The 25120-nt window shown below is 41.8% G+C and overlaps 1 protein-coding gene across 3 annotated transcripts; it reads left to right on the top strand.

Annotated features, from left to right (window-relative positions):
• The first annotated feature begins 708 nt into the window (after positions 1-708).
• Positions 709-23353, top strand: ZBTB25 (zinc finger and BTB domain containing 25). Of its 3 annotated transcripts, none has more exons than XM_043556338.1 (3): positions 709-1122; positions 14023-14202; positions 17808-23353. In XM_043556338.1, exons 2-3 carry the CDS (start codon positions 14030-14032, stop codon positions 18940-18942), a joined length of 1308 nt encoding a protein of 435 aa, XP_043412273.1. In that variant the 5' UTR covers positions 709-1122; positions 14023-14029; the 3' UTR covers positions 18943-23353. The 3 variants fall into 3 exon arrangements, with proteins under 3 accessions (XP_043412273.1, XP_043412274.1, XP_043412275.1); XM_043556339.1 differs by lacking the exon at positions 709-1122 and adding an exon at positions 1123-1226; XM_043556340.1 differs by lacking the exon at positions 709-1122 and having other exon boundaries at positions 14092-14202; positions 17598-23353.
• The last annotated feature ends 1767 nt before the right edge of the window (positions 23354-25120 follow it).

Here is a 25120-nt window from a genome sequence, read left to right as displayed (position 1 = left end):
GGACTTCCGCTGCCGCACAGCCGCGCCTGCCGCACCGCACTGAGCCGGCCCCGCTTACGCGGCGACTCCGGGTCTGCCCACCAGTTCGCTGCGGCGTCCGCCAGCCTTCCCCTCCCTCTCGCCCGCCCACCCACTCCGCCGCTGGCTGCTAGGGGCACCCGCGGTCGCCTGTTTGTTTGCAACAAGTTTCTGCGTCGGGCTCCGGGGAGGCTGGCGCAACCCGCACCGCGGGGGCCGGCGCGGCGGCGGCGGCTTTACCACCCCTCTAGCCCCTCTCCCAAGGGTAGGCTTGGGACCTCCTCCTCCTCCTGTTTGCACAGCTGGATGGGACTGGGCTCCTCCCGACTCCCCAAGGGCAGGATGCTGTTTTCCCACTCCGTCCAGATGTCAGACCCCTGCCCCGGAGGGCTCAGCAGCTGGGCCTCCCCTCGCGGTTCGTCCCCGGCGTTCTGGGGGCGCCGGCACCCTCGCCCTGTCCCGTGCGCCGCCAGTCGGTCCGGGGTCACCCATTCCCCGCGCTCCCCCCACTCCGCCTGCCATGGGCCTGTCCGCCTCTGGCCTTGAGTCACTTCCCCCGCCATGCCCCACCCCGCCCAGCCCGCCTCCCCCCGCACCCCCCCTCAGGCTCCAGCGGCTCGGCCTCCTTGGCCCCGCGCCCCCACCCCTCTTCCCGCGAACACGCGGGCGCATCCTTCCCCACCCCCACCCCCGAACTGAGGTAGTGCTGTGCTTCTGCACACCCTGGGGAAAGTCCCCGGGTCACGCGGTTGTGTGTGGGGAGCCTGTGACGCTCAAGCTCATCTCCACGCTTCCGCCTACAGAGTCACGACTGAGGACCGTGGCGGAGGTGCCCAGAGCGCGGGCCGACCCCCGCCTAGCCTCTTGAGTAGGCAGGCGGGCGGGCGGGCGCGCACGTACGCACGCACTCTTCTGCCCCCGCTCTCCTCGTTCCCCGGCTACCAGGCGCGCGGTCACGTGGGCCCATCGCGGGGCGGCCGGCGCGGGAAGCCGCGCGAGAGCGGACCGTGGGGTGCGTGAGCCGGCACCGCCGCGTGACGTGCGCGGCGCGGGAGCCGCCCCTCCCGCACGGTGGAGCCGGCTGGCCGCCGCGGCGGCGTCTGGGTAAGCGACGCGGCCCGGCCCCTGTGGGCTGCTCCGGGCTCAGTCCCTCCCGCCGCGAGCCGCCCGGGGCGGCGGCCTGCAGCTGCGCCGGTCGTGGGACAGATGCAAGTAGCTGGGGAGAGGGGTGTTCTGGTCCGTTTGACATGTCAATCAGGGCACAGGAGGAAAATGGCAACCGCGAGGGAGCGCTGGGCCGAGGATGCCCAGAACCACCTTTCGCTGCCCGCAGAAGGCGGCTGTCGGGGCCTGACCCCGCGTGGGAACCCCCGCCAGCAGGCCTGCGGCGTTCCCCGGGCGGCCGCGCGGACCCTTCTCGCAAGTGGGCGGGTCTCGTGGTGCAAACTGCGAGACGCTTCGGCCACTGTCCTCTCCCTCCCCCACCCCTGTTTGTGATTACCCCGTTTCTAGGGCAGGAAGTTCCTCCCCCCTTCATAATTCATTTCTTCCTTTTTTCGGATTATATTGATTTCATTCTGAGTAAATCCAGTTTTTCTTTTAAAAGTTTGCCCCATCATTCACTGCTTACCTAGCACTTGTTATTTGGAAAAATCAAGCCGCTTAGGCAGCACCTAGAGCTGTACTTGGAACTTGATAGTAGCTAATGTGTTTCCTAAAGTAACGCCCGGTTCCCCCGGGGAATTATATTTGGTATTCGTTCTCTTGAGACTCGGGTCTTTTGGCAAAACTGTTGATTCTCACAGGAGTTTGTCAAGCGTGTAAGGTATACGTTGGAATGACATTTTAAAGCTGCAAGGGGCCTTAGAGGAAATCCAGTTCATCCCTCTCACTTTACAATCAAAGACACCCGGCCTAAAGAACGTGTAGCTTGGTCGAAGCCCTACATCTTTTGAGTAACTGGACCGTAGGGCTCTAGGCCTTGATTATTGGGCTCTCCACCACGCCAGGAGCACAGTGCCGGTTTAACCCACTCACTGTAGAGACTGTCTGCCAGAGGTGATATACTTGCCTTGATTCAGATTATTGAGAAACCAGGCTTGGCCATGGTGTGATGGCTCTGTTATTTTAAGGAATGGGGTTGGCATTATCTCTAGGTGAAATAGACTCCCTATGATGTACTTTGGGGCTCAAAGCCTGTCTCCAAAATTCAGCCGTATTATCTGCAAGAATAACCAATGTTTGCAGCATTGGTTGCTTCCTTACGTTAAGGCATCAAAGATCTGTTTAGCAAGCAGTCTGGATGTGTTTTGGTTAAGGGTAAACTATCCATGGTCAGAAAACAGTCCCTTAATAGGGCGTAGAATACTGGGATAGCACGTGTAATAGATTCATTTTGGTTTTGTTTGTTTGTTTGTTTGGAATAGATTAGTTCTGATAGCTGGGAGGTTATGGGAAACCGTGGAAGGTCACAAGGATGGTTAGCGACAAAGCAGGGAGGGGCGTCACATGACGTGCTATACCTTTTTGCCCAGCCCTTCCCTGAATGTCTTATTTGGAAGCAGTGGAAATGGATTCTCCTCGGGTTGTTCGCTGTGTATTGAGCACCAGCAGTGGCTAGCCACTTTCAAAGATGAATTTTGAGTACTTAATAAAAAAGGAGGTAGCGAGGAAACAGACTTAGAGGATTTACCTGTCTTCTGTGATACTGTCATTTACAGCAGAATTCAAGGCCAGATCACTTATCTCACAAGTCCAGTCAGTGCTCTTGTACATTGTATCTTGCTACGACTTCAAGCCAGGAAAAGGATGAGAGAATCGCCTGTGGCTGATTTATTGGCGCCTGTGGTTGCCCAGAGAGGCTGAGCAGGACTTTCAGCTGCCCTCTTTGCCTTAGAAAATGGAGCTGTGTGCTTCCACCCTATCTCCTGAGGGGAATGGGCAGGAGCCAGGCTGTCTAGCTGGGGAGGAGGGGCCCAAGAGTCTTGGCCGTAAAATATCCTGGCAAAGGCAGTGCTGGGAAGTGTTGCATAATGCCCTCCCCACCACTGAACCAAAGTGATTTATTTACTATGGCCCATAGGTGGTGCTTGACCATCTTGTTACAGAAAAACTTGTCTTTTTTTTGTGTCATAATAGGGCCAGAACAGAGTTGGGGTTTTAGATTATTGCAGGGTTTTTTTTTTTCCCCTTGTCTTAAAAAAGCAGTGCAGGTGCTCTTATCTTGATAAATTATAAAGTACTTGTACACCACTTCCTGTGCTCCGTTTTTGCTTATTTATTCCAAATTGCATGCGAACGTCAGTCTTTTGAGAGAAGAATGCTAAGAAAAGTACTATTCCAGTTGATAGTTATCAGCACAGGTTATGGAATCAGACCTAGCTCTTGATCCCCACTTTATACTATCTGCTAGTTGTGGGTACTAAGTCTAGGTTTTTCCTCATCTGTAAAACGGAAATAAAAATAACGCATAGTCAAGGTGAGGACTAAAAGGGAGAATGTACATAGAGCACTTAGCACAAGGCCTTGCATATAGTATTTACTCATTATAATAGTAGGTACTTTAACTAGAACAGTATTATTTTTTCTAGGATACTAAAGATATTGCTACTTGAACTTGTTTAGGGCGAGTGGAGTAAGAGGAAAGTATTTGAAACAAACATCAGTTTTAGGATTAGTAATTTATTCACACATCCGCTTTCCCTTTGCCAGTAGGAATTTTTTTTTAATCTTTAAAAAAATTTTTTTTTCATGTTTACTTGTTGTGGGGGAGGGTAAAAGAGAGTGGCACACAGAATTCGAAGCAGGCTCCAGGCTCCCAGCTGTCAGCACAGAGCCCCATGCGTGGCTTGAACTCACGAACCCGAACCCGTGAGATCATGACCTGGGCTGAAGTTGGACGCTTGACCAACTGAGCCACCCACACACCCCTTTTTAAATCTTAACTGAAGAAAAAATGTTTATAGTATTGTTAGTTATTTTTGAAATTTTTCTAATTTATTTCTTCCCTGTACTTATCAGTCATATAATGACTTTTGGTTCCTTGTGAAAAACTCTAGGCACTTTAAGCAAAATTAACCCATGTGGATAACATGTTTGTGGAACGTTCTGTAGCAAAGGAAGTACTGGTTCACCTATATTCAGAAGTAATAATTATTCTTGTTTATACTGTATTCTAGATCTGTACTAGCATTGTCGTTTTCCAGCTTTCTGCTGTCCTTTGAGTAGCTTTTTTTTTCTTTCAGAAATGCAGTCATTATTTTTTTAGTGGACTAAGAAGACCGTTTATTTTCCTTCACAGGGTTCTGATTTTTTTAAGGTCCACTAGCTGTTTGCATTCACCAGTATTAGCATTCATGTTTGCCTGGTGCTGCGGCTTTATCAGGCATCCCACATGTTGGTTAGATGGGGGTTAGAGATGTAGTAGGCTGGCTGGGTCTGGCAACAGGCAGGAGGCCCCAAACTAACGTTTCCCTGTTCCGTTAAAAGTTTCTAAGAGCATAACTGCTCTTCCTGTGTCTTCTACCACGTCTGCTTCTTACCCTTTTTTCTAGTATTTTTAGTGATTTTCATAAGCAGATCCTAGAATTACTGTACGTTTTATCTCAGTATTTTCAGATTTGTGATTTCCGTGTCATTTTCAGATATTATGAAAATAGGCATAATGGTGTCTGAGAGGACATACCTCTTTTTCCTAAATACTTCTTTAGAAGAAGTCTGGAAATGATGTGTTCCTCCTCTGCCCCCAGTGCCCATTCTACTAGTTTGGGAGCACTTTTGTTTCTTAGGATCTGGCTAATTTTTTTTGTTTAACATTAGAAGTACAATAGTTGATTTTTCATTTAACGTAATTGGTATAATTCCCACATTTTGAGAACTTCTTGTAAAATTGCTTTTTTTTCTCTGAAATTATAGAGTGAAATATTCTCTTCGGGTTGCTTGGTTCCCTTCTAATACAGTGGTTCTTAACTGAGGCATCATATTAGAACTACCTGAAGAGCTTTTTAAAAAAGGATCTGAGCCTCACAGCAATTCTCTTTGGGTTAGCGTGGAGTAGAACGCAGGCATCAGTACAGCCCCTGCATTTTAAGTTTTACAGTACAGTCAGTGATAAGAGCTGTTCCATGATAAAATGATCTCTGCAAACATTCCTTCTCTAGATTATAAACTGTTACACCTCCACAGTCATGTGAAAATACCATTAAAAAATTAAAACCATTGTATAAAGTCTGTTATCACTTGGCACTTTGAATATATTTGCTTTTATCTTTGTATTTATAGCCATGAGTAAGTATCTCAAAAAAGCTGTACACATTCCTCTGCCAACTTTTCTCTTTGTCTATTAATTATAATTAATAATAAAGTCACAGTGGTAGGAACCACAGAGAAAATATCTAAGACTGTTTATTTTCTACGGCAACAGATGTCTTATACCTATGTCTCTTTTTTATTAAAGATTCATACAGCCTGAGAGAATGAAAAGCTGTGTATTCAAGGATATCGTCTATCGTCTGGCTACCCTAGATCTGAGAGTCCAGTCTAATACAATAAATATTTTTTAAATAAATGAGAATAAATAATATAAAATAAGTAAAAACTAAAAGATGTTAAATGTCAGCTTTTTATTAAACAAAAATAGATACCAGTATAAAGCTGTTCTAGTTTACTTAGTTTGAGCTAATCCAGAGTTACTGCAATTGAGTTAGTAAATAAGATTTTGTAGTTTTTCTTAAATATCAATACTGATTTTATTATTACAGTATAAATACCACTTTGATAATAGATAAAGCATCTTAAGATGAAGTACTCTTTCATTTTGACTATGGTATTTGTCAATTTAATAAAATGTATAAAATTATTTTTCTGCAACCTCTCTCACATCTTAAAATTGCCACCCCAGATTCGTTTTTTCTTAACTTTTTTTTCCCTCCCAGATTGAGGGAGGGAGAGAGAGAATCTTAAGCAGTCTCCATGCCCGGCACAGAGCCCTGTGCAGGGCTTGAGCCGAAGTCAAGGGTTGGACACAACCAACTGAGCCACCCAGTTGCCCCTCCACCGGAAATTCTTAAATGTAACTTCTAAGATCTTTCTGCATGCATAGAAAGCTTTGGCTGTTCCACATAGTAGAGAAAATAGAATTGATGGTCAAAGAAATAATGAGCAAAGGCTATATGAAAAGCTTAGCTAATAATTTGCAAAGTAGGTTGCATTAGTAAATGTTTTTAATAACTCTGTGGTGGATTGGCTATACTGACATGAGATAAAATCTGGTTGTGTTGCCTTGAAACATCAAAGGTCTATTATTATGCAAACAAGTTTGAATGAGCCTATTATATATGTAAGTTGTGGTTTTTGTGTTTTTTTTTTTTTAACAGATCTGAGTTTTTTTCATTGTATACACTTGGAAAAATTTCCCCCTTATTCAATTCAATATATTTGTAAAATCTGCATCAGTATGTATATTAAAAGTTTTACATGGGGGTTGTAAAGAAAGGGCATGAGTTTAAAGTCAGACTTGAAGGGTGCCTGCGTGGCTCAGTTGGTTGAGCATCTGACTTCAGCTCAGGGCATAATCCCCCAGTTCATGGGTTTGAGCCCTATATTGGGCTCTGCTGACCGCTCATGGCTGGAGCCTGCTTCAGATTCTGTGTCTTCCTCTTTCTCTGCCCCTCCCCTGCTTGGGCTTTGTCTCTCTTGCTCTCAAAAATAAATAATAAACATTAAAAAAAAAAAAAAGGAATTGTCCTTGAGTAACTAATTAACTTTAACAAAAAAATAAAAATAAAGTCAGACCTGAAGTACTGTCAGTTAGTGGCTAATTGCCTGACGTCGGGTACCTTTCCTGCCTTCCCTAAGCCTGTGCTTCCTCAGCCATAAAATGGAACCAATATAGTACCTGCTCTACTACCTCATAGGATCAAAAAAAGATAGCATAGGGCAGAGATTCTCAAATTATGGTGCAAGGACCCCCAGAGGTTCCGGAAACCTTTTCAGGATCTACAAGGATCTTGCTTTTGCAAGGCTGAAATATCTTACTATGCTTGAATCAAAACAACATGTGGCAGGGGCACCTGGGTGGCTCAGTTGGTTAAGCAACCGACTCGGTTTCTTCTCAGGTCATGATCTGACAGTTTAGGAGATTGAGCCCTGAGTAGGGCTCTGACCTCAGAGCACATGGCCTGCTTGGGATTCTCTCTCTCAAAATAAATAAACTTTTTTTTTAAACGTTTATTTATTTTTGAAAGACACAGGGCGCAAGTAGGGGAGGGTCAGAGAGAGAGAGAGAGAAAAAAACACAGAATCTGAAGCAGGCTCCAGCCTCTGAGCTGTCAGCACAGAGCCCAACACAGGGCTCGAACTCAACAAATCCTGAGATTATGACCTGAGCCAAAGTCGGACAATCAACCACTGAGCCACACAGGCGTCCCAATAAATAAACATTTTTTTTTAATGTGGCAACAGATTATGTGAACAGAGAAGCAATGAACCCAGCTGTATTTTTTAGAGCCAGGCATCAGAAGATTGTTAACTATAAAACAATGTTACCCTTCCACTTAAAAAATATATGTAGTTATTTTTTTTTAGAAAAAGTATATTTTATGTTAATATATAATGGGCTTACTGTTATTTTAAATGAATTAAAATTTTTAAAATGTCTCCCTTTTGGGGCACCTGTGTGGCTCAATCAGTTGAGCATCTGACTCTTGATGTTGGCTTAGGTCATGATCCCAGGGTCGTAGGATTGAGCCCCATGTTGGACTCTGCACTGAGCATGGAGCCTGCTTGGGATTCTCTGTCTCTCTCCCTCTCTCTCTCTCTCCCTCTCCCCCCCCTTCCCCTCTCTCCCCCTCCCCCCTCTGCCCCTCCCTCGCTCACATGCTAGTACATTATGTCTCTCAAAAAAAAAAGTCTCACTTTTAATTTTTTATGTGGCAAATATTAATAAATATAATCCACATAAACAACAGCCTTTTGCAGTCCTTAATAGTGTTTAAGAGTGTAAGTGGATCTTGAGTCCAGGACTATTTAGAACTGATGAAGGGTGATAATGGCTGAGTAGTTCCTGTTGGGACAATTCTGAAATAAAAACTACATTTGACCCTTGCACTGAGTGGGGATTAGGGGTACCAACCCCTCTGCAGTTAAAAATCTGCATATAACTTGACTCCCTACCCTCAGCTTAACTGCTAAGAGCCTATTGTTGACTGGAAGCTTTACTGATAGCATAAACAGTGAACTAACACATTTTTTATATGTATTATATACTATATTATAATAAGGTAGAGAAAAGAAAACTTATTAAAATCATAAGGAAGGGGCGCTTGGCTAGCTCAGTCAGTAGAGCATTCGACTCTTGATCTCAGGGTTCTGAGTTGAAGCCCCATGTTGGGCCTAGAGCTTACTTTAAAAAAAAAAAATCATAGGTCAGAGAAAATACATGTACAATACTGTACTGTGTTTATGGAAGAAAATCCACATATAAGTGGACCTGTGCAGCTCAAACCAATGTTCAAGGGTCAACTGTATGAACTTGAAAAAAAGCTTTAGAAACTACCAGATGGCATTTGAAAGTGACAAAAATCAGGCAGAAACTGGAATAAGGTCTATACTTGGGAGAAGGGAACAGCAGTGGGCACATTTCCATTTCTATGGCTTTTATCCTGAGAGAAGACTCCTGTTGGTGACATGAGGAGATGGCTAAAATTAGGTTAATAACCTGTAATCTTACTTGCTTGAAGAAAAGAGGACAGAGTTCAGGGTGATCACACAGCTGGGAAGAAAAGGAAAATTCCAGAAAGGATGCTGGGAGGACCCCAAATACTGTATATTACTCAGCTTGAATCTCTTGCCAATCCCTAAACTTATATGTATGTGGAGCAACCCCCATTCGGCACACCTGCTGAAAAAACTGAACCAGAGGGCAGGCAGAATTTGGAGTTTAAGTCCAACCAAGTTAATTATAACAACAAAGCAAAAACATCAATGTGTTTTGGAAGAATATTACAGAATCTAGAGTCTTTACTGCAGTAATCGCAATGTCTAGGATATTGTCCAAAATGAAACAAAACTATCACCCTAATTAATGAAGATTGATTTCAAGATGACCCAGAGGTTGGATTTGGCAGAGAAGATTTAATGTTTATTTTTGAGAGAGAGACACATAGCACAAGCAGGGGAGGGGAGGGGCAGAGAGAGGGAGACACAGAATCCGAAGCAGGCTCTAGGCTCTGAACCAATAGCACAGAGGCTCTGAACCAATAGCACCAGATCCTGACGCGGGGCTCGAACTCACAAACTGTGAGATCACAACCTGAGCCAAACACTTAACTGACCGAGCCACCCAGGCACCCCTGGCAGAGAAGATTTAAAGTAGCTATTATAACTATGCTCAAGAACATAAAGTAAAGCGGTAATGGGCAAAGAAATAGGAAATCTCAGCAGAGAACCAGACACTAAAAAGGAATGAGATGAAAATTTTAGACCTGGAAATATATCTGAAATTAAAAATTCACTGAATGAGTTTAACAGAAATGACAAGAGTCCATGAATTTGAAGACAGGTTAATAGAAAGTATCACACCTAAAAGAGAAAAAGAGATTGTTTTATGTGAAAGTTCTGTATGAACTTCATCACTATATGTTAGCATCAGGGATTATTACTCTAGGTTTCTTTCAAGGCCTAAATTCAGCTCTTCCCTTTGCATATGGACTAACTTCATAGTATGTAAATCAAAGCCATCTACAGACTACTCTCACATTCGCCCCTCACCTCATCATCTCCTTGCCACCATCAGAAAGAAATCCCTCTCTTCTCTGTGGCTGAATACTACACTTAAGACTTCTGCTTGTGTTCCTTCTGGCTTCTAGAGACTCCACCCCTCTTCAGGCTGGAAGTCTTCTCCAAGCTGAAGCTGCCTATTCTCAGTGTCCTATCCTATCTGTACCTACCCTTTATGACGTGTGCTTTCTAACATCCTCTTGCAGTGAGATATTTTGCTCTTGCTGCTTTCCCATTGTCAAAGGTCACCAGAAACCTCTTGGTCCCCACACTTGGGGCATTTGTAATAGGCCTCATCCTCATGTTTGTCTGCAGCATTTTCCACCATGGAAAATGGAGGCTGTTGGGCTCCCCCAGCCAAGGCTCTTGCCTTTCCTTCACCATTCCCTTATATAAGAAAATATATTTTCTTATTTCTCCTTTTCTTCTTCTTGTGTCTTTTCTGTGTTGTTCAAGGATTCATTCTTAGCTTTTTTTCCCTCTTATTTCACTCAGTAGTCCCATCCACTCCTGGTGGCTTCGGTTGTGTAATTACTGAGGCCCTTCTCTCTGTGTCTAGCCCTGATCTCCAGAGCCCCGGTCCTCATGTTGTCTCATTGATCACCAAGCATTTCTACTCAGATGTCCTAGCGTGAACACCTTGAACTGTGTCCAAAATGAAACTTCTCTTTTATTAAGACAGCTTCTATGCCTATTCCCCAGCATTCTGGGACCCTGCCTTTGTATTGACACCTGACAGTTATTCTGCAAATACGACCTGAAGGGATGAACGAATTCTTCCAGTGACCCAAGCTGGAATTCTGAGACTCACCTTTGACTTGATATTCTCTGTGGCTTATCACTTCCAATCTGCTGCCAGGTCATGTCAGTTCTGCATCTGGTGTGTCTTTTTTTATTCCTTCATTCCCACTGCCATTACTTGGATATTACAGCAGACTCCTTGCTGGTCTTTATTTCTCCATACCTTTCCCTTGCTAATCTTTTTTATGTATTGTTACTAGAGCAGTTTGACTAACAGGCCTGATGATGATGATGATACTTGGTATTATGGGCCCCACTACTTTTAAGTGCTTATATGCATTATCGTATTAAATATATATAACAACCTGTGAGTTAGATAGATACTGTAATTATCCATCCATAGTTTACAAGTAAAACCAAAGACCAGAAAGTTAAGTGTCTTCTCAAGATCATACAGCTAAATGACAGAATTGAAATTTTAATCCAAGCTGTCTAATTCCAGGGTCTGAGCTTTAACTACTATGTGTTCTCCCTCCAGCAAAAACGTCTTAACAGTTCATCTCAAACACAACTGGAGTACCTTTCAGTTTTACAATTGGTACCCTGTGTGAGCTAACCACATCTCGTTAGTCACTTACTTTTGTTTTTTCTATGCCCGACTGAATTCTTCAGTTACCTGTATATTCACACTCTTCCCTGTAATTCTATTCATCCTATTTTTTTCTGCCTGGAATGCTATGTTCATCCTCTGCCTGTCCATCTAAATAATGGCTTATTTTCCATTGAGTCACCTGCTGTTGATCCCTGCCCCCCCCCATAACATGTTCTCTGAACTGCTCTTATGACATTTATCACTTTTACTTTATATCATAATTATTATGTTTTATGTTTTGTCTCCCCTATTAGCCTGCAGTCTTGTTGATTGCAGTATCTGTGTAATTTTTTTTCTATCCTTAGGCCTTGTGTAATGCGTGCTTTCAAATAATTTTTTCTTTATTAAGTTTCTCTTCCAAAAAAATGTGTTCAGTAAGTGAAGAATTTAACTGTTACTCATAGACGATTAACCACAGCATTTTTGTGTATGTGGCTTTTTAGTGTGCCCTTTCTCATTTCCATGTGGTTCAATAGCTCATTATACTACTGCACTATATATAGACAGATAGATATAGATCTGGTGAAAATGTTTATGATCTGAGGTTTTGTTTTGCTTTAAACAATTTGTAAGGCTAGTTTAAGCTACTTCACTTTGAACCATTCATTGAATCTAAGACACATGTTTTTCACATGGTGAAATCTTCAGTATACCCAGTTTTATTTTGGTGTTTAAATCTCTCTCTAAATTGGTGGAGTTTAGGAATCTGGGTAATGTAGCAAATACAATAAGTAGTGACTTTTAGTCAAATGGCCTTTTGGAACAATACTTACAATTTGGATTTTTATTGAGGCTCGGGTCTCTGTAGGTTCTGTTATTTTCCTTATCTCATTACTGCTTACAGGCTTTTAAAATGAGATGGCAAGGAGTAAGAGTTTCGTTTTCATTTATTTTTTAATTGGGGGAGGCTTAGGAGAAACTTATGTGTGACTAAGTAGAATTTTAAAAAGCAATTTATGAATGTAGAAGTAAAAGCAGCAAATTGCAGGATTCCTAAAGTACGCTATTATTTACTTACACTTTTAAAACATGCAAAATAGTACTCTCCCTTCTTAAGGGATGTGTACAGATGCAGCAAGAACATAATGCTGTTACAAGACAGTCATAAACACCAAAGTCAGGATGATGACGGCCTTCAGAGGCAAGGTAGGAGGCAGTGCAAATGAGGGAGCGATGGCAGGGGGTCTCTGCCATGTTTGTAACGTTTACCTTATGTGCTCAGGGGTGGGTGGCTGCGTGTTTGTCCCATTGCTCTCTGTGCCTATTTGTCCATCTGAAATACTTCATAATTTTTTCTTTTAAAGTTTATTTTGAGAGAGAGAGAGGGAGGGAGAGAATCCTGAGCAGGCTCCACACTGTCAGTGCACAGCCCGATGCGGGGCTCAAACTTACAAACCGTGAGATCATGACCTGAGCCGAAACCAAGAGTCAGAAGCTTAACTGACTGAGCCACCCAGGCGCCCCAAGGCTTCCCTGTGTGTCTTGATGTATAACCTGACCATTCCCTAAGCGTCTCCAGTTTGTGGGTCATGTTCCCTCTGAAAGGTGGAAAGGGAGGACATTTGGGCTCGGGAGCCCAGTAACTGGGTTTGAATCCCCTGCTCTCCCACTTACTAGCAATATGACTTGAGTCCGTTTATTCTGCACTGATTCAGTTTCTTCATCTGTAAGGTGCATTGCTTACTCCCTTTCTTGTAGAGTTGTATTGAGAATTAAGTGAGTAGAAAGTTCCTAAGGGAAAGGAAACACCGTTAAGTGTTAGCTGGTTCTATAATATAATTGATCACTCAGCTGTCTACTGCCCAAGCTGTGGCCAATCTCCAGACAGCTAACCCCACACTTTCAACGCTGACCTCGTTGACTTTGGTCTCTGGCTAGTGAGGAAACTTCATTCTCTTTTGCAGAAATTGCTCTTTTAGAGAAGGTTTTCCCAGCTTGCCAGTGATGACCTTCGTACCCGGCTGCCTTCTCCTTAAAACACTGGTGGCTGTCTACACGGTTGGGGAGGAGGGGGTGAAGCGGGGCCTCCCACCTACGTGTAACGACAGCACTCAGTACCCTTGCTGCTCACACTGCTCTCCCTTGCTGGCAGAATTCTTCTGCGTGTTCTTTCTCATGCGTGATTTTTCCCAGGACCAGTGGTCCCATTCTGTATTGTTTCTTCAGGAGCCTCCATACTTGTATGTATGTCTGAATCCAGTTAATATCAGGGTATACGCTCTTTCCCATAGGGTTTCAGGCCCCATGTAAATCAGGGGATGTGGCTTAGTATCTATTTTAAGGGCTCCTGAATGTACTGTGACTGACACATTTCCCAAACATTGTATGATAGTCAGGAGGCCAGTGTCCCCTGACCACATAGAGGATTCCTAAGGAGCAGTAACACCTCTAGCCCAGCCAGGACACTGTTAAGTTATTAACAGTTATGGTTAACATTTGAATAGCAGTTTCCATCACGAGGTGGTTGTCACATAACCTCACTCATTTAGCTCTGAGGAATGGGTGAGCATCTCAATCCCATTTTCCAGTGAGGAAACAGGACTGGTAACGTTGAGGTCAGATGGATTAAAAAAGGACAGCCTTCCTTTTGCTTTTGTGTCACTCATACCAAGCCACCCTCTTACCAAATGAAAAAAGACCATATTTTACCGTTTTCGAAGAATTGGTATTTTCATAAGGAGGGGATTTCATGTTAGCTAGGTTTGGGGTGAAATTAACAGTATTAAAAACTATTGAATAATCTCGTTTAAATTTAGGTGTCCTTGTACTCTAGATGTGTGTGAACTGTAGCTAATTTTGTAAAAAAAACAAACAAAAATTGTGCTTTTTCTCAGAGCCACAATGGACACAGGTAGCCATAGCCTTGTCCTCCTGCAGCAGCTGAACATGCAGCGAGAATTTGGTTTTCTGTGTGATTGCACAGTTGCTATTGGAGACGTTTACTTCAAAGCCCACAGAGCAGTGCTTGCTGCTTTTTCTAACTATTTCAAGATGATATTTATTCACCAAACAAGGTAAGGATGTGCTTTTGTAAATCAGAAGAATTTTAAATATTGTGATATAACTAAACCTTATTGTAACATCATTTGGGGTATTCTTTGTCATGGGGTCACCTTAAGAAATAAAAAAAAGTTATGTATTTTTTTTCTACACATCCAGTAATTCATCTCTGTGTGTAGGATCCATGGTGGAAGGTAAAAATGAAAACAGTAATAGCTAAAAGTTATTGGAGGCTTATCCCATACCCAAGCACTAAGTATTTACCTAATGTACATTCTACTGTTACGCACACTATTTTAGTTTATTTGTTTATTTATTCTTGAGAGAGAGAGAAACAGAACACAGTGTGGGGGTGGGGGTGGGGATTGCGGGCAGAGAGCAAGGGAGACAGAATCCCAAGCAGATTCCACACCATTAGCACAGATCCCAATGCGGGACTCGAACTCATGAACTGTGAGATCATGACCTGAGCCGAAATCAAGAGGCAGATGCTTAATCGACTGAGCCACCCAGGTGCCTCTTATCCACACTATTTTAGAGGAAAGGAGACTGAGGTTGAAGTAAATAATTGGTCCATCCAGGATTATAGCCCCCCAATAAGTTACACTCAAATACAGATACGTGTTTTTAAAGATCTGTGTTCTAACCCACTAAGTTTTAAAAAAAAATTTTTTTTTTCAACATTTTTAATTTATTTTTGGGACAGAGCATGAACGGGGGAGGGGCAGAGAGAGAGGGAGACACAGAATCGGAAACAGGCTCCAGGCTCCGAGCCATCAGCCCAGAGCCTGACGCGGGGCTCGAACTCACGGACCGCGAGATCGTGACCTGGCTGATGTCGGACGCTTAACCGACTGCGCCACCCAGGCGCCCCTAACCCACTAAGTTTTTGATACCTGTTCTGTAGCACTTTCATAGCAAGGCCTTAATGTCATAGTTCTACCCATCTTATATTCCATACTATAGTTCAAAAGTCATTTGTTTCAAATACTATTTTCAAAAAGTGCTTTGATGTTTTGAATTTAGGTTATCCCAACATGATAGGTATGTAGGAAGAGGGCAGGAAAGTGGTATTCAGATTCTGAGCTCTTAAAGAATAGCTTTAATCCATCCTCGATTGAAAGGGATAGAATTCTCTATGTTTTTTTAAAGGACCGTGCATGAAATACTAGGAGTCTAGCCTCAATTACACATTTTTATTTACCCATTCATTCATTCAAGTATTTATCAGGTACTTAATGTCAGCACTGTGCTAGACCCCAGTAACAGGCTAATTATGCTCCCTGCCCTCAAGGGGTTAATAGTCTCATAGATAGTGCACGTAAGGAAAATAATCGCAGTGTAATTGATCTGTCTGTGCCTCAGTTTCCTTCTATGTAAGACACTGGCATTGTATGTGTACTCACCCCATGGTGTTGAGATTTAAATGGATTAATAATATTAAAATGCTTGGAACGGAGCTTTGCACTGTCAGCTACTGCTATCAATAATTAACGTGATACGTCTATAATAGAAGTGTTGTAGAAGGTAGAGTGGAGTGTCAGCAGCTCTATTTTGAGGAGGTTGGAATAGGCTTTATTGAGGCCCTGTATCTTGAAGGATCAGGAGGAGTTTTCCGGATGTTGTAGAGGAATGCAGGAAGGTACGTTGCAGGCAGAGGGAAAAGTGCACGGAAACATAGGCAGATATGAACCAGGCTAGTACACTGAGGAAACGGAGTACGTCAGAATGACTGGAATGCATGGCACAAGGAGGGAGGAGGTTGGAGGGGAGGACATGTCATAGTTAGGGTCAGTGTCGAAACTGGATTAGAAACAGTACCTTCACATCAGTCTCCTCTAAGAGCTGTGAGTTGGTTCAGCTCCCAAAGCGCCTGTGCACTTTGCACCATGCAAAGTGTGCATGGCACCATGCACACTGAACTAAATCCAAGAGATGCAAAGGTGTCAGGCCTGCTGTCTGGTATCTCTGTTGAGCAACTAAAAATCCTCAGTTAACAGAGCTCTGTACCGATATAAAAAAGCCCTGCCACAGACCCTGGAAGTGGGTGGGTGAGAGCTAAGAGTGAAACCCAGGAGGCAATCCCGAGATACGGGGACTAAAGAAATGGATTGTCGCTATACTTACTGACACCCAGTGCATTGTGAAGCATTCACAAAGTTTTGCTTCAGGGAAGGTAAGTCCGTTGACTGATTCTGTTGTTCCTTGACATCCAGCACTTCCCTCAGGTTCTGTTTATCCTCATCTTGCAGGGTGTTTCCCAATTTCTTGTTCACTCATTATTTCCACCTATTATCTGAATTCTAGATTCATATCTAAAAATTGGGCTTGGGGTTATTTTGAAGTTTTTCAAAGTTATGCCTGTATTCATTTGTGATGTAAAGACTAGATGTGTTAATATAGTTAGGAAGCCAAAATAAGATTAGTGCTATTTATTTATTTATTTATTTATTTATTTATGAGAGAGAGAGAGAGAGACAGAGAGACAGAGAGACAGAGTGCGAGCAGGGGAGGGCAGAGAGAGAGTGAGACACAGGAACTAAGCAGCCTCCAGGCTGTGAGCTGTCAGCATGGAGCCTGATGCAGGGCTCGAACCCACGAGCCACGACATCATGACCTGAGCCGAAGTCAGATGCTCAACCTACTGAGCCCCCCAGGTGCCCCTGGGATTAGTGTAATTGAAATTCTAAATATTGCCAATTTCAATAGATCCTTTTAAAATTTTTAATATTTTTTATTTTGGTAAAATATATATAACATAAAGTTTGCCATTTGAACCATTTTCAGCATATAATTACTGGCATTAATTACATTCGCAGCGTTGTGCAACCATCACCGCTGTCATTTCCAAAACTTTTCATCACCCAAAACAGCAACTCTGTGCCCATTAAGCAATAGCTCCCCATCTCTCCCGGCCCAAACTGCTGGTAACCTCTAATCTACTTTCCGTCTCCATGAATTTGCCTGCTCTAGATATTTTTTATAAGTGGCATCCTACAAAATGTGTCCTTCTGTGTCTGGCTTAGTTCACCTACCAGACGTTTTCCAGGTCCATCCATGTTGTAGCAGGTGTCAGAGCTTCATTCCTGTCTCTGGCTGAGTAATAGTCCGCTGTACGGACGGGCCACATTTTGTTTATCCAGGCACCTGTTGCTGGACACTCGCCTTGCTTCCACCTTTTGGCTAGTGTGAATAATGCTGCGGTGAAGACTGGCGTGCAGGTGTCCTTTGGGTCCCCATTCTCAGTTCTTTTGATTATATATTCAAAAGACTGGTAAGTTCCTTAACAGCAAGGGACCTGTTTTATTCATCACGTTTCTACTCCCTGGAAGCTTGTATAGGGCATATCACTTAGGAGTCACTAAATGTTGAACTCATCAGAACATCTGTGTGTGTTTCTTAACTTTAGGCGGTAGGTTGAAGACATGAAGACTTGTTGCTGGGCCACAGAGCTGGTGTATAGTGAAAGTTTAATTTTCTGTTGATATGTTTCATCAAGGCAGATTGCTAAGTTTGAACTTCTTGGGAAGAAATCACGTTAGCCTTAGACTGTATGCTGCTACCCAAAAGGCCAGCTGGTCATTTCATTTTGTGCGGTTCTGTTTTTTGTTTTTAACAGTGAATGCATAAAAATACAACCAACTGATATCCAACCTGACATATTCAGCTATTTGCTGCACATTATGTATACGGGGAAAGGGCCAAAACAGATTGTGGATCATAGTCGTCTGGAGGAAGGGATTCGATTTCTTCACGCCGACTACCTTTCTCACATTGCGACTGAAATGAATCAGGTGTTCTCACCAGAGACTGTGCAGTCCTCCAATCTGTATGGCATTCAGATCTCAACAACCCAAAAAACAGCTGTCAAACCAGGGCTGGAGGTCAAAGAAGCTCCTTCCAGTAACAGTGGCAACAGGGCTGCTGCGCAGGGCGACCACCCCCAGCTGCAGCTCTCTCTCGCTATTGGGCTGGATGATGGCACTGCCGATCAGCAGAGGGCACGTCCTGCTGCCCAGGCCTTGGAGGAACACCAGAAGCCCCCAGTGTCCATCAAGCAGGAGAGATGTGACCCAGAGTCTGTGATCTCCCAGAGCCATCCCTCACCCTCAGCAGAGGTGACAGGCCCCACTTTCACCGAAAGCGGTATCAAAATACACTTATGCCATTACTGTGGGGAACGTTTTGATTCCCGTAGTAACCTAAGACAACATCTCCATACCCACGTGTCCGGATCTCTCCCGTTTGGTGTCCCTGCTTCCATTCTGGAAAGCAACGACCTTGGTGAAGTGCATCCACTTAATGAAAACAGTGAGGCTCTTGAATGCCGCAGGGTCAGCTCCTTCATTGTCAAGGAGAATGAGCAGCAGCCTGACCACTCAAACCAGGGTACCACCGAGCCTCTGCAGATCAGCCAAGTGTCTCTGATCTCCAAAGACTCAGAGCCAGTAGAATTAAACTGTAATTTTTCTTTTTCAAGGAAAAGAAAAATCAGCTGTTCCATCTGTGGTCATAAATTTCTCCGAAAAAGCCAACTGCTGGAACACATGTATATACACAAAGGTAAATCTTCCAGATACAACCGATGCCAAAGGTTCAGTAATGCGGTAGCCCAGAGATTTCAGCCGTACTGTGACAGCTGGTCTGATGTCCCCCTGAGAAGTTCTTGCTTATCGCAAGAACAGTTAGATTCATCCTGTGCCTTAGAGTCAGAGCTCACACAAGAAAGTGTGGACACTATCCTTGTGGAGTAGCAGTTTCTCCTCCATAATTTTTATATCAATTCTGAAAAAAAATCCACATGCATTTTTTTATTCATGAACTCTCTTCCTCCTCAATGTCTGTTCACTTTTTTCTTTGCCATTTATCCATAGTTTTAAGGTGGTATACATTAGGTCTTATTGTAAGGTATGTTATACACATGGCTATTAAAATGTAACCTTCAAGTAGAGCGTGAACCGTTCATAAATCACAATTACGAAATCAGAAATCAGTGTAAGAATTATGGAACTTTAGAGTAAATATTTATAGAATTTCTAAGTAGAATCAGTAAAACCAAATTGAAAATGAAGTAAATGAAATTTTTTAAAGAATACTCTAGACTATCAGTTTTGGCTAATTTTTCACATGAATAAGCCACTGTAAAGACTATTTAAAAATATTTTCTGGGGCGCTGGGGGGGCTCAGTTGGTTGAGTATCCAACTTGGGCTCAGATCATGATCTTGCCATTCTGAGTTCGAGCCCCACATGGGCTCTGCGCTGACAGCTCGGAGCCTGGAGCCTGCTTCAGATTCTTTGTCTCCCTCTCTCTGCTCCTCCCCCACTCACGCTCTGTCTCTCAATAATAAATAAACATTAAAGATTTAAAAATAATAAAAAACAATAATAATATTTTCTGCCACATAGGGAGTTAAAGTTATTTCTAATGCATAACTATATAATGTATAAAAATTTTGTTTTAAGGCATAGCTATAATAAATCATGAGTAGTTTTAAAATCACTTTTTACTTATTAGCTCTGCAGCATCTTGCATGGCTTTTATTTGTTTTTTCACATTGAGCATACCTCATTGTTAATGAAAAATATTTTAGTGAAAAGAGAGAAATGGAGAAGATTCAAACAGTAAAACAAAATCCTAAGCAGAGAAACAGAAATGTTCATACACCTAGATAAACAGAGCTTCAGACAGAACTGCCTTGACTAACACCAATGTTGTTACCTTAATCTAGGACGTTTTCTTAAGGATCTTAAGAGCAATTTGAGATTTTTTTTTATGACCAGAGATTTACATCAGCTTAGAGAGGAAAATGATAAAATACAAATTGTCTTTCTACCCTCAGCGCCCGAGGATTTTCTAGGCTGCCTAAGTTGATGTTAATTTTCTATCACTTGCAGAAGTAGTTTTTTCAGTGACACAGTTTTCATTTTTTTCTGGTCCATAAAACTAACAGTACACACAGTGTCCTAGAACTATGTCTAAAGTCCATGATAGCTTTCCCTTTGTGAATAACCTTAGCTCCCTTTTATAACAGTGAAACTTACAAAGCTAAAACACCAGAAAAATTAACATGATGGGCTAAATGATAGATTGTCCTGCTTTATGTAGCTGGAGAATAGCTGGTCAAACTTCATCACAAGAGATAGAGCTAAATTGTTTCTGAAATGTTTAAATTTCAAAGATTGGTCAAGAATAACAAAGCAGAGAGGCTTTAAAACAGCCTCATCTTTTTTGTGTGTGCTGCCCTGTTAAATTCAAAGCCTCACAGACATTTTAATAAATCTGGCTTGTGAGGCTTACAATTTAACTGTATACAGAAACTCTGAGCTCCTTTATTGACTGCATCCTTCTGAAGACATCTCCTGACAGCATCAGAGTGGAGTCAGAAGGGAGCTGAAAGAGTAATCCAGCCCATTCTAAGGGCACAAAGGTTTTCTCTGGGTAAACACTGAGTTTAGTTGACTTATGAAGTGGTAAGTTATTCTTGATGGCTGAATGAAGAAACTGCTGGGCATTGTCTAAGGCAGTAGCGTTTCTCCCTCAGACAAATGACTAAAACTTCCTGGGGTCAAGATTGTTATGTGTTGAGAATAAAATCTAACTAGCTGTTTTTATAGTAGCAGTTACATTGGGAGTGGCTAAAAACAAATGTGTTGCTCTTGGGGGTGAGAACTTCATCTAATCTTAAACTTAAGTCACTTAAACAATGATTCAAACTTTTCTGCCCTCAAAGATTTCATCTCATAGGGTGAACACACATCTTAACATCAATTTCCTGTATTTTAGGCTATTCATGATATACTCCCCAGCCTTCTTCAAGTAAAATTTTATTTTTCGCACTAGGATGACAGTTTTTCTGATTTCTTCCTTCTCTGTTTTCTTCTTGCTCAGTCATTAGTCCTTGACACAAGAAGTGCGTAGCTGAAGGGTGAGATTGCGGGTGCATATGAGTTGAGGTGTAGGGTAGCAGTTCAGGGCAGAGTCTGGAGAAATTGTGTTTGCTTGTGGCTGATTGGCCACAGCGGACATTAATTTAAAGCTGAAATATATTTATACTTATTAGATGTTAAGAACATAATGGTTAATTGTATTTTTGTTCTCATTCATTTAGTTCCTTTTAATGTTAGAAATTCAGAGCAAATATTCTTTCTTTTAGTCTTCATAATATTCTATTTTAGGGAGTAGGAAAATGTTAACTCCATTTTATAGGAAAAAAGTCCCAAAAGGTGGGTTGCAGAGAATCAGTGAATAGTGGTGTGGGAACTGACCCCAGTTTAATTTTTTTCATTCATTCAACAGGCATATTTTAAAAATAACTGTTACACGTATAATTAATACTGTGTCCTGAGTGTATTTTTTTAAGACTTGATTCCTTACTAAGAGAATCTACTTTGTATATATATATAAAAAAAAGGTTCTTTCAGCTAAACCCTTTAGTTTTGACCTCATCATCTGTAAAATGAGCTGTAATCTTAACCATATAATGTGGTTTGCATGATTACCAAGCTCTTAAAACTGGAAATGCTAGATGCACCTTAATTAATGTATGAGGCAAATACTAAGCAGACATTTTCTTCTTGGATCAACTTAGGATTCTCTCTTCTTTCCACATCCTACATATAGTTGTTTTCTGGAGAAAAACAGACTTGTTTCAGTATTTGTCCCTATTAGCATATTGTCAGAACTCTGGAACTCATAAGTGAAGTTTGCCTTATAAGAAAACCAAAATTTCTTGATTTCTATATCTTGAGATTATTATTTCTTGCTCTGTTTTTCTGATTTCTCACTTGTAAAGTGGACATAAACAATCCCTACCTCACAGGGGTGTTGTGAGGAATTGTGTTAAGTTCTCTTAATATTATTAATAAAAACCAAGCATATAAAGAAAACTACATATATTCTATAGCTAAACCTATTAACTTCAGTATTCCAACCTGTAAACTCTAGAATGTCTTAGAAGCAGTCATATACTATTTAATATTCAATAATTTTTTGACACAGTTCTTCCTTTTATTTTTTAGAAATACTCTAGAAACGGCAACGTTGCCAGAATTCCATTTCTATTGTAGTTTAATCAGTAGTATTTCTCTTTAGACTTTAGGAAGGGGGATATTCGTTCATTGGCATTATTGGGAATAAAACCTTGCCAATTTCAGCTTCATGGAAAGTTACCCCAAACATATTGTTTACACATGGAAAAAAAGAACAAAAGCAATGGAGAAAATATCATTTTCGTTTCTTTGCTGTAGGTCATCTAAAAAGTACATGGAGACAAGAAATAGAGTGGGGATAATAACATAGTTATTCATTATGTTCTATTAAAGTAACATTGGAAAGGCCTCACTTTAAACTGAAGGAAATACCTATTAATCATGGAAAAAGATAGTCTGGAAAATGGTATAATTCCATTAATGTTCATCTGCCCAGGCAAATTCTTAGTGTTGTAACCCAGATCCTTGATAAGTGTCATTTTTTAGTAGTAATTGAGGTAAAATAAGCCACACGAAGAGTTTTCATAATGTAATCTGTGTCTTTGTATGTTTTACGTTAAATGTAGCTCTAAGGGATTTTATTATAATTAATTTTTAAATTCCTAAGAGTGAAATCTGTAAATGATTGTTCTCTGCTGTACTTCTATGTTTGTATGGTTGGACTTTTTGAAAACTGGTGAGATTATACGGCCCCAAGCCTGGATGTCTTAAATACAAGGAATCACCAACTTCGATTTTTGTCTTCAAGACCTGGAAGAACCCGTTGTGCTGCAGCATGTTTCTGTGCCACGCTCGACTGCTTAGTAGACAACTGCTGCGACGAATCTGACATTAACTGCCATTGGCTCTTCCATTTTGTGCCAAATAAAGTCATTTAGTCAGCGTAGATCAAATATGAACTTAAAATAGTTTCAAAGAAACTTGGAATTCAAACACGTGTGCAAGAAGAAAGGCCCACAGAAGAAATCCTCCACGTACAAGTAACACATGGCAAATTCAGGAGACCGCAGAGAATAGTACATTGTATGGTTAAACTCTTCCCACCTTACGCACCGTGAGTTTGCTTCCGACACATTAATTTAGAAAGTTTTGTATCCTCTCTTTGGAATGAAAACAGTGGATTTCATGTATTTTATCACGACCAATAAATTAACGTGACTTGATCATAAACAAAACCTTTTTTAAGTGCGGCTTATAGACTGTTCTTATTTTACAGCAGTGTCTGCCAAGTGTTGTCATCCTAGCACTGGGGTAAGTAAGTCTCTGTGCCAGGGACCATCTTGGATGTGTAATGCAAAAATGCATCAGTGAGCCCAGGCCTTATCAACCATAACCTGTGTTAATAGAAGATTGGTGTCCCAATCAAATGCTTTCCAACTGCCATCTCTGGAAAGAAAGGTAACGTCTAGCCATTGCCCAGTAGTTCCCTGCTTTGCTTCTTTCTTTCTTCCCTGTTTCCTGTATTTTCTCTAGTAACCTAATGTACAACAGTGGTTCTCAACCAGCATGTATTACTCAGGGTTCTCCAGAGAAACAACCAATAGCGTGTAGTACAGAGAGAGAGAGAGAGGTTGATTGATTATAAAGAATGGACTCACAAATTTGGAGGCTGAGATGTTCCAAGATCTACAGTTGATGAGCTGGAGACCCAGGAAAGCCGATGGTATCATTCCAGTCCAAAAGCCAGCAGGCTTGAGATCCACAAAGGCAGAAAAAGACCAATGTCCCAGATTAATAGGCAGGAGAAGTTGCCTTTACTCTCAAAGGGTCAGCCTTTTTGTTCTATTCAGTCTTCAGCTGGATGAGGGCCACTCACTTTAGGGAGCGCAGTCTGCTTTACTCAGTCTACAGATTCAAATGTTTATTTCATCCAAACACACCTTCACAGACACACTCAGAATAATGTTTGCCCAAATATCTGTGCACCTGTGGCCAGTTGACACTGCCAGTTAACCATACACAGGGTGATCCCCCTTTCCCTGGGGACATTTCACAATGTAGAGATGTTTTTGGTTGTCACAACTGGGTTGGGCTGGGGAGGGGATAGTTGCTACTGGCATCTAGTGGGTAGAGGCCAAGGATGCTGCTAAACATCTCACAATGCAGGAGGCAGCCCCCACCCCCACCTCAAATAAAGAATTATCTAGCCCAAAACATCAACAGTGCTGAAGTCAACTAATCCTGGTCTAAAAGCTTAAAATAAATTTTGTGATGGTTGTCAAGAACTAAAGGAATACTTACCAAGTATGAGTTGCGTTAGTTCAGAATTAAACTCTCTTTGTATTATCTTCTATCCCAGGTCTTAAAAAATAAAAAAATGTGATTAAAAATCAGCTGTATTAAGCAACAAGGCAGTTTAAAATCTATTCACATAATGTTTGAATTAAACAACCATGTCTAACACGGTCTCTTTGTGAAATTAACATGTGATCGTGGGTTATAATTTGTGTAAATTTTTAATCTGGCCAAAAGGTGGCACCCATGTATCTTTTAGAAATCCATTTTATATGACACTCAAATCTGGCATCACTATTTGTTTAATTCACTATTTAGTACTTAGTTAGCTACTGCTGGGTCTTATTTAGTCATGACTAATAAGAATTTTCCTAGAATTCTATAATATGTTGGGTACCTCTGTATTTTGACATCCCTCTTTAATCAAGAAGCTTCCAATTTACACGTAAATATTGCAACAGATGGGTTTTTTAAATATAACACTGTGACTGTTACATTGAGCTCATCTGAGGATTCTTCTAAGTCTTTAACATTAAGTCCTTGGCATTTTAGTCCCCATCAACATTTGCTTTTCTAACCAGACGTCAGACTCAGTTTTTGGTGTCCTGCCTGGTCAAGAGATAAATCCAGGGACATATGAGTAAATATTCCTTTGCTTCTTGCCTCCTGTTTCCTTACATTGACATCCTGTGAGATTGGCCTATAAT

Source organism: Prionailurus bengalensis, chromosome B3 (genome assembly GCF_016509475.1).
Source record: "Prionailurus bengalensis isolate Pbe53 chromosome B3, Fcat_Pben_1.1_paternal_pri, whole genome shotgun sequence".
In the NCBI taxonomy this organism is placed as follows: domain Eukaryota; kingdom Metazoa; phylum Chordata; class Mammalia; order Carnivora; family Felidae; genus Prionailurus; species Prionailurus bengalensis.
This window is presented reverse-complemented; position numbering and strand designations above follow the sequence as displayed.

Bases quoted from the DNA above. Each gene is read 5' to 3' on its own strand.
- ZBTB25 (XM_043556338.1), top strand. From the start codon at position 14,030: ATGGACACAGGTAGCCATAGCCTTGTCCTCCTGCAGCAGCTGAACATG. The intron at 14,203-17,807 runs GTAAGGATGTGC...TGTTTTTAACAG, and splicing joins ATATTTATTCACCAAACAAG to TGAATGCATAAAAATACAAC.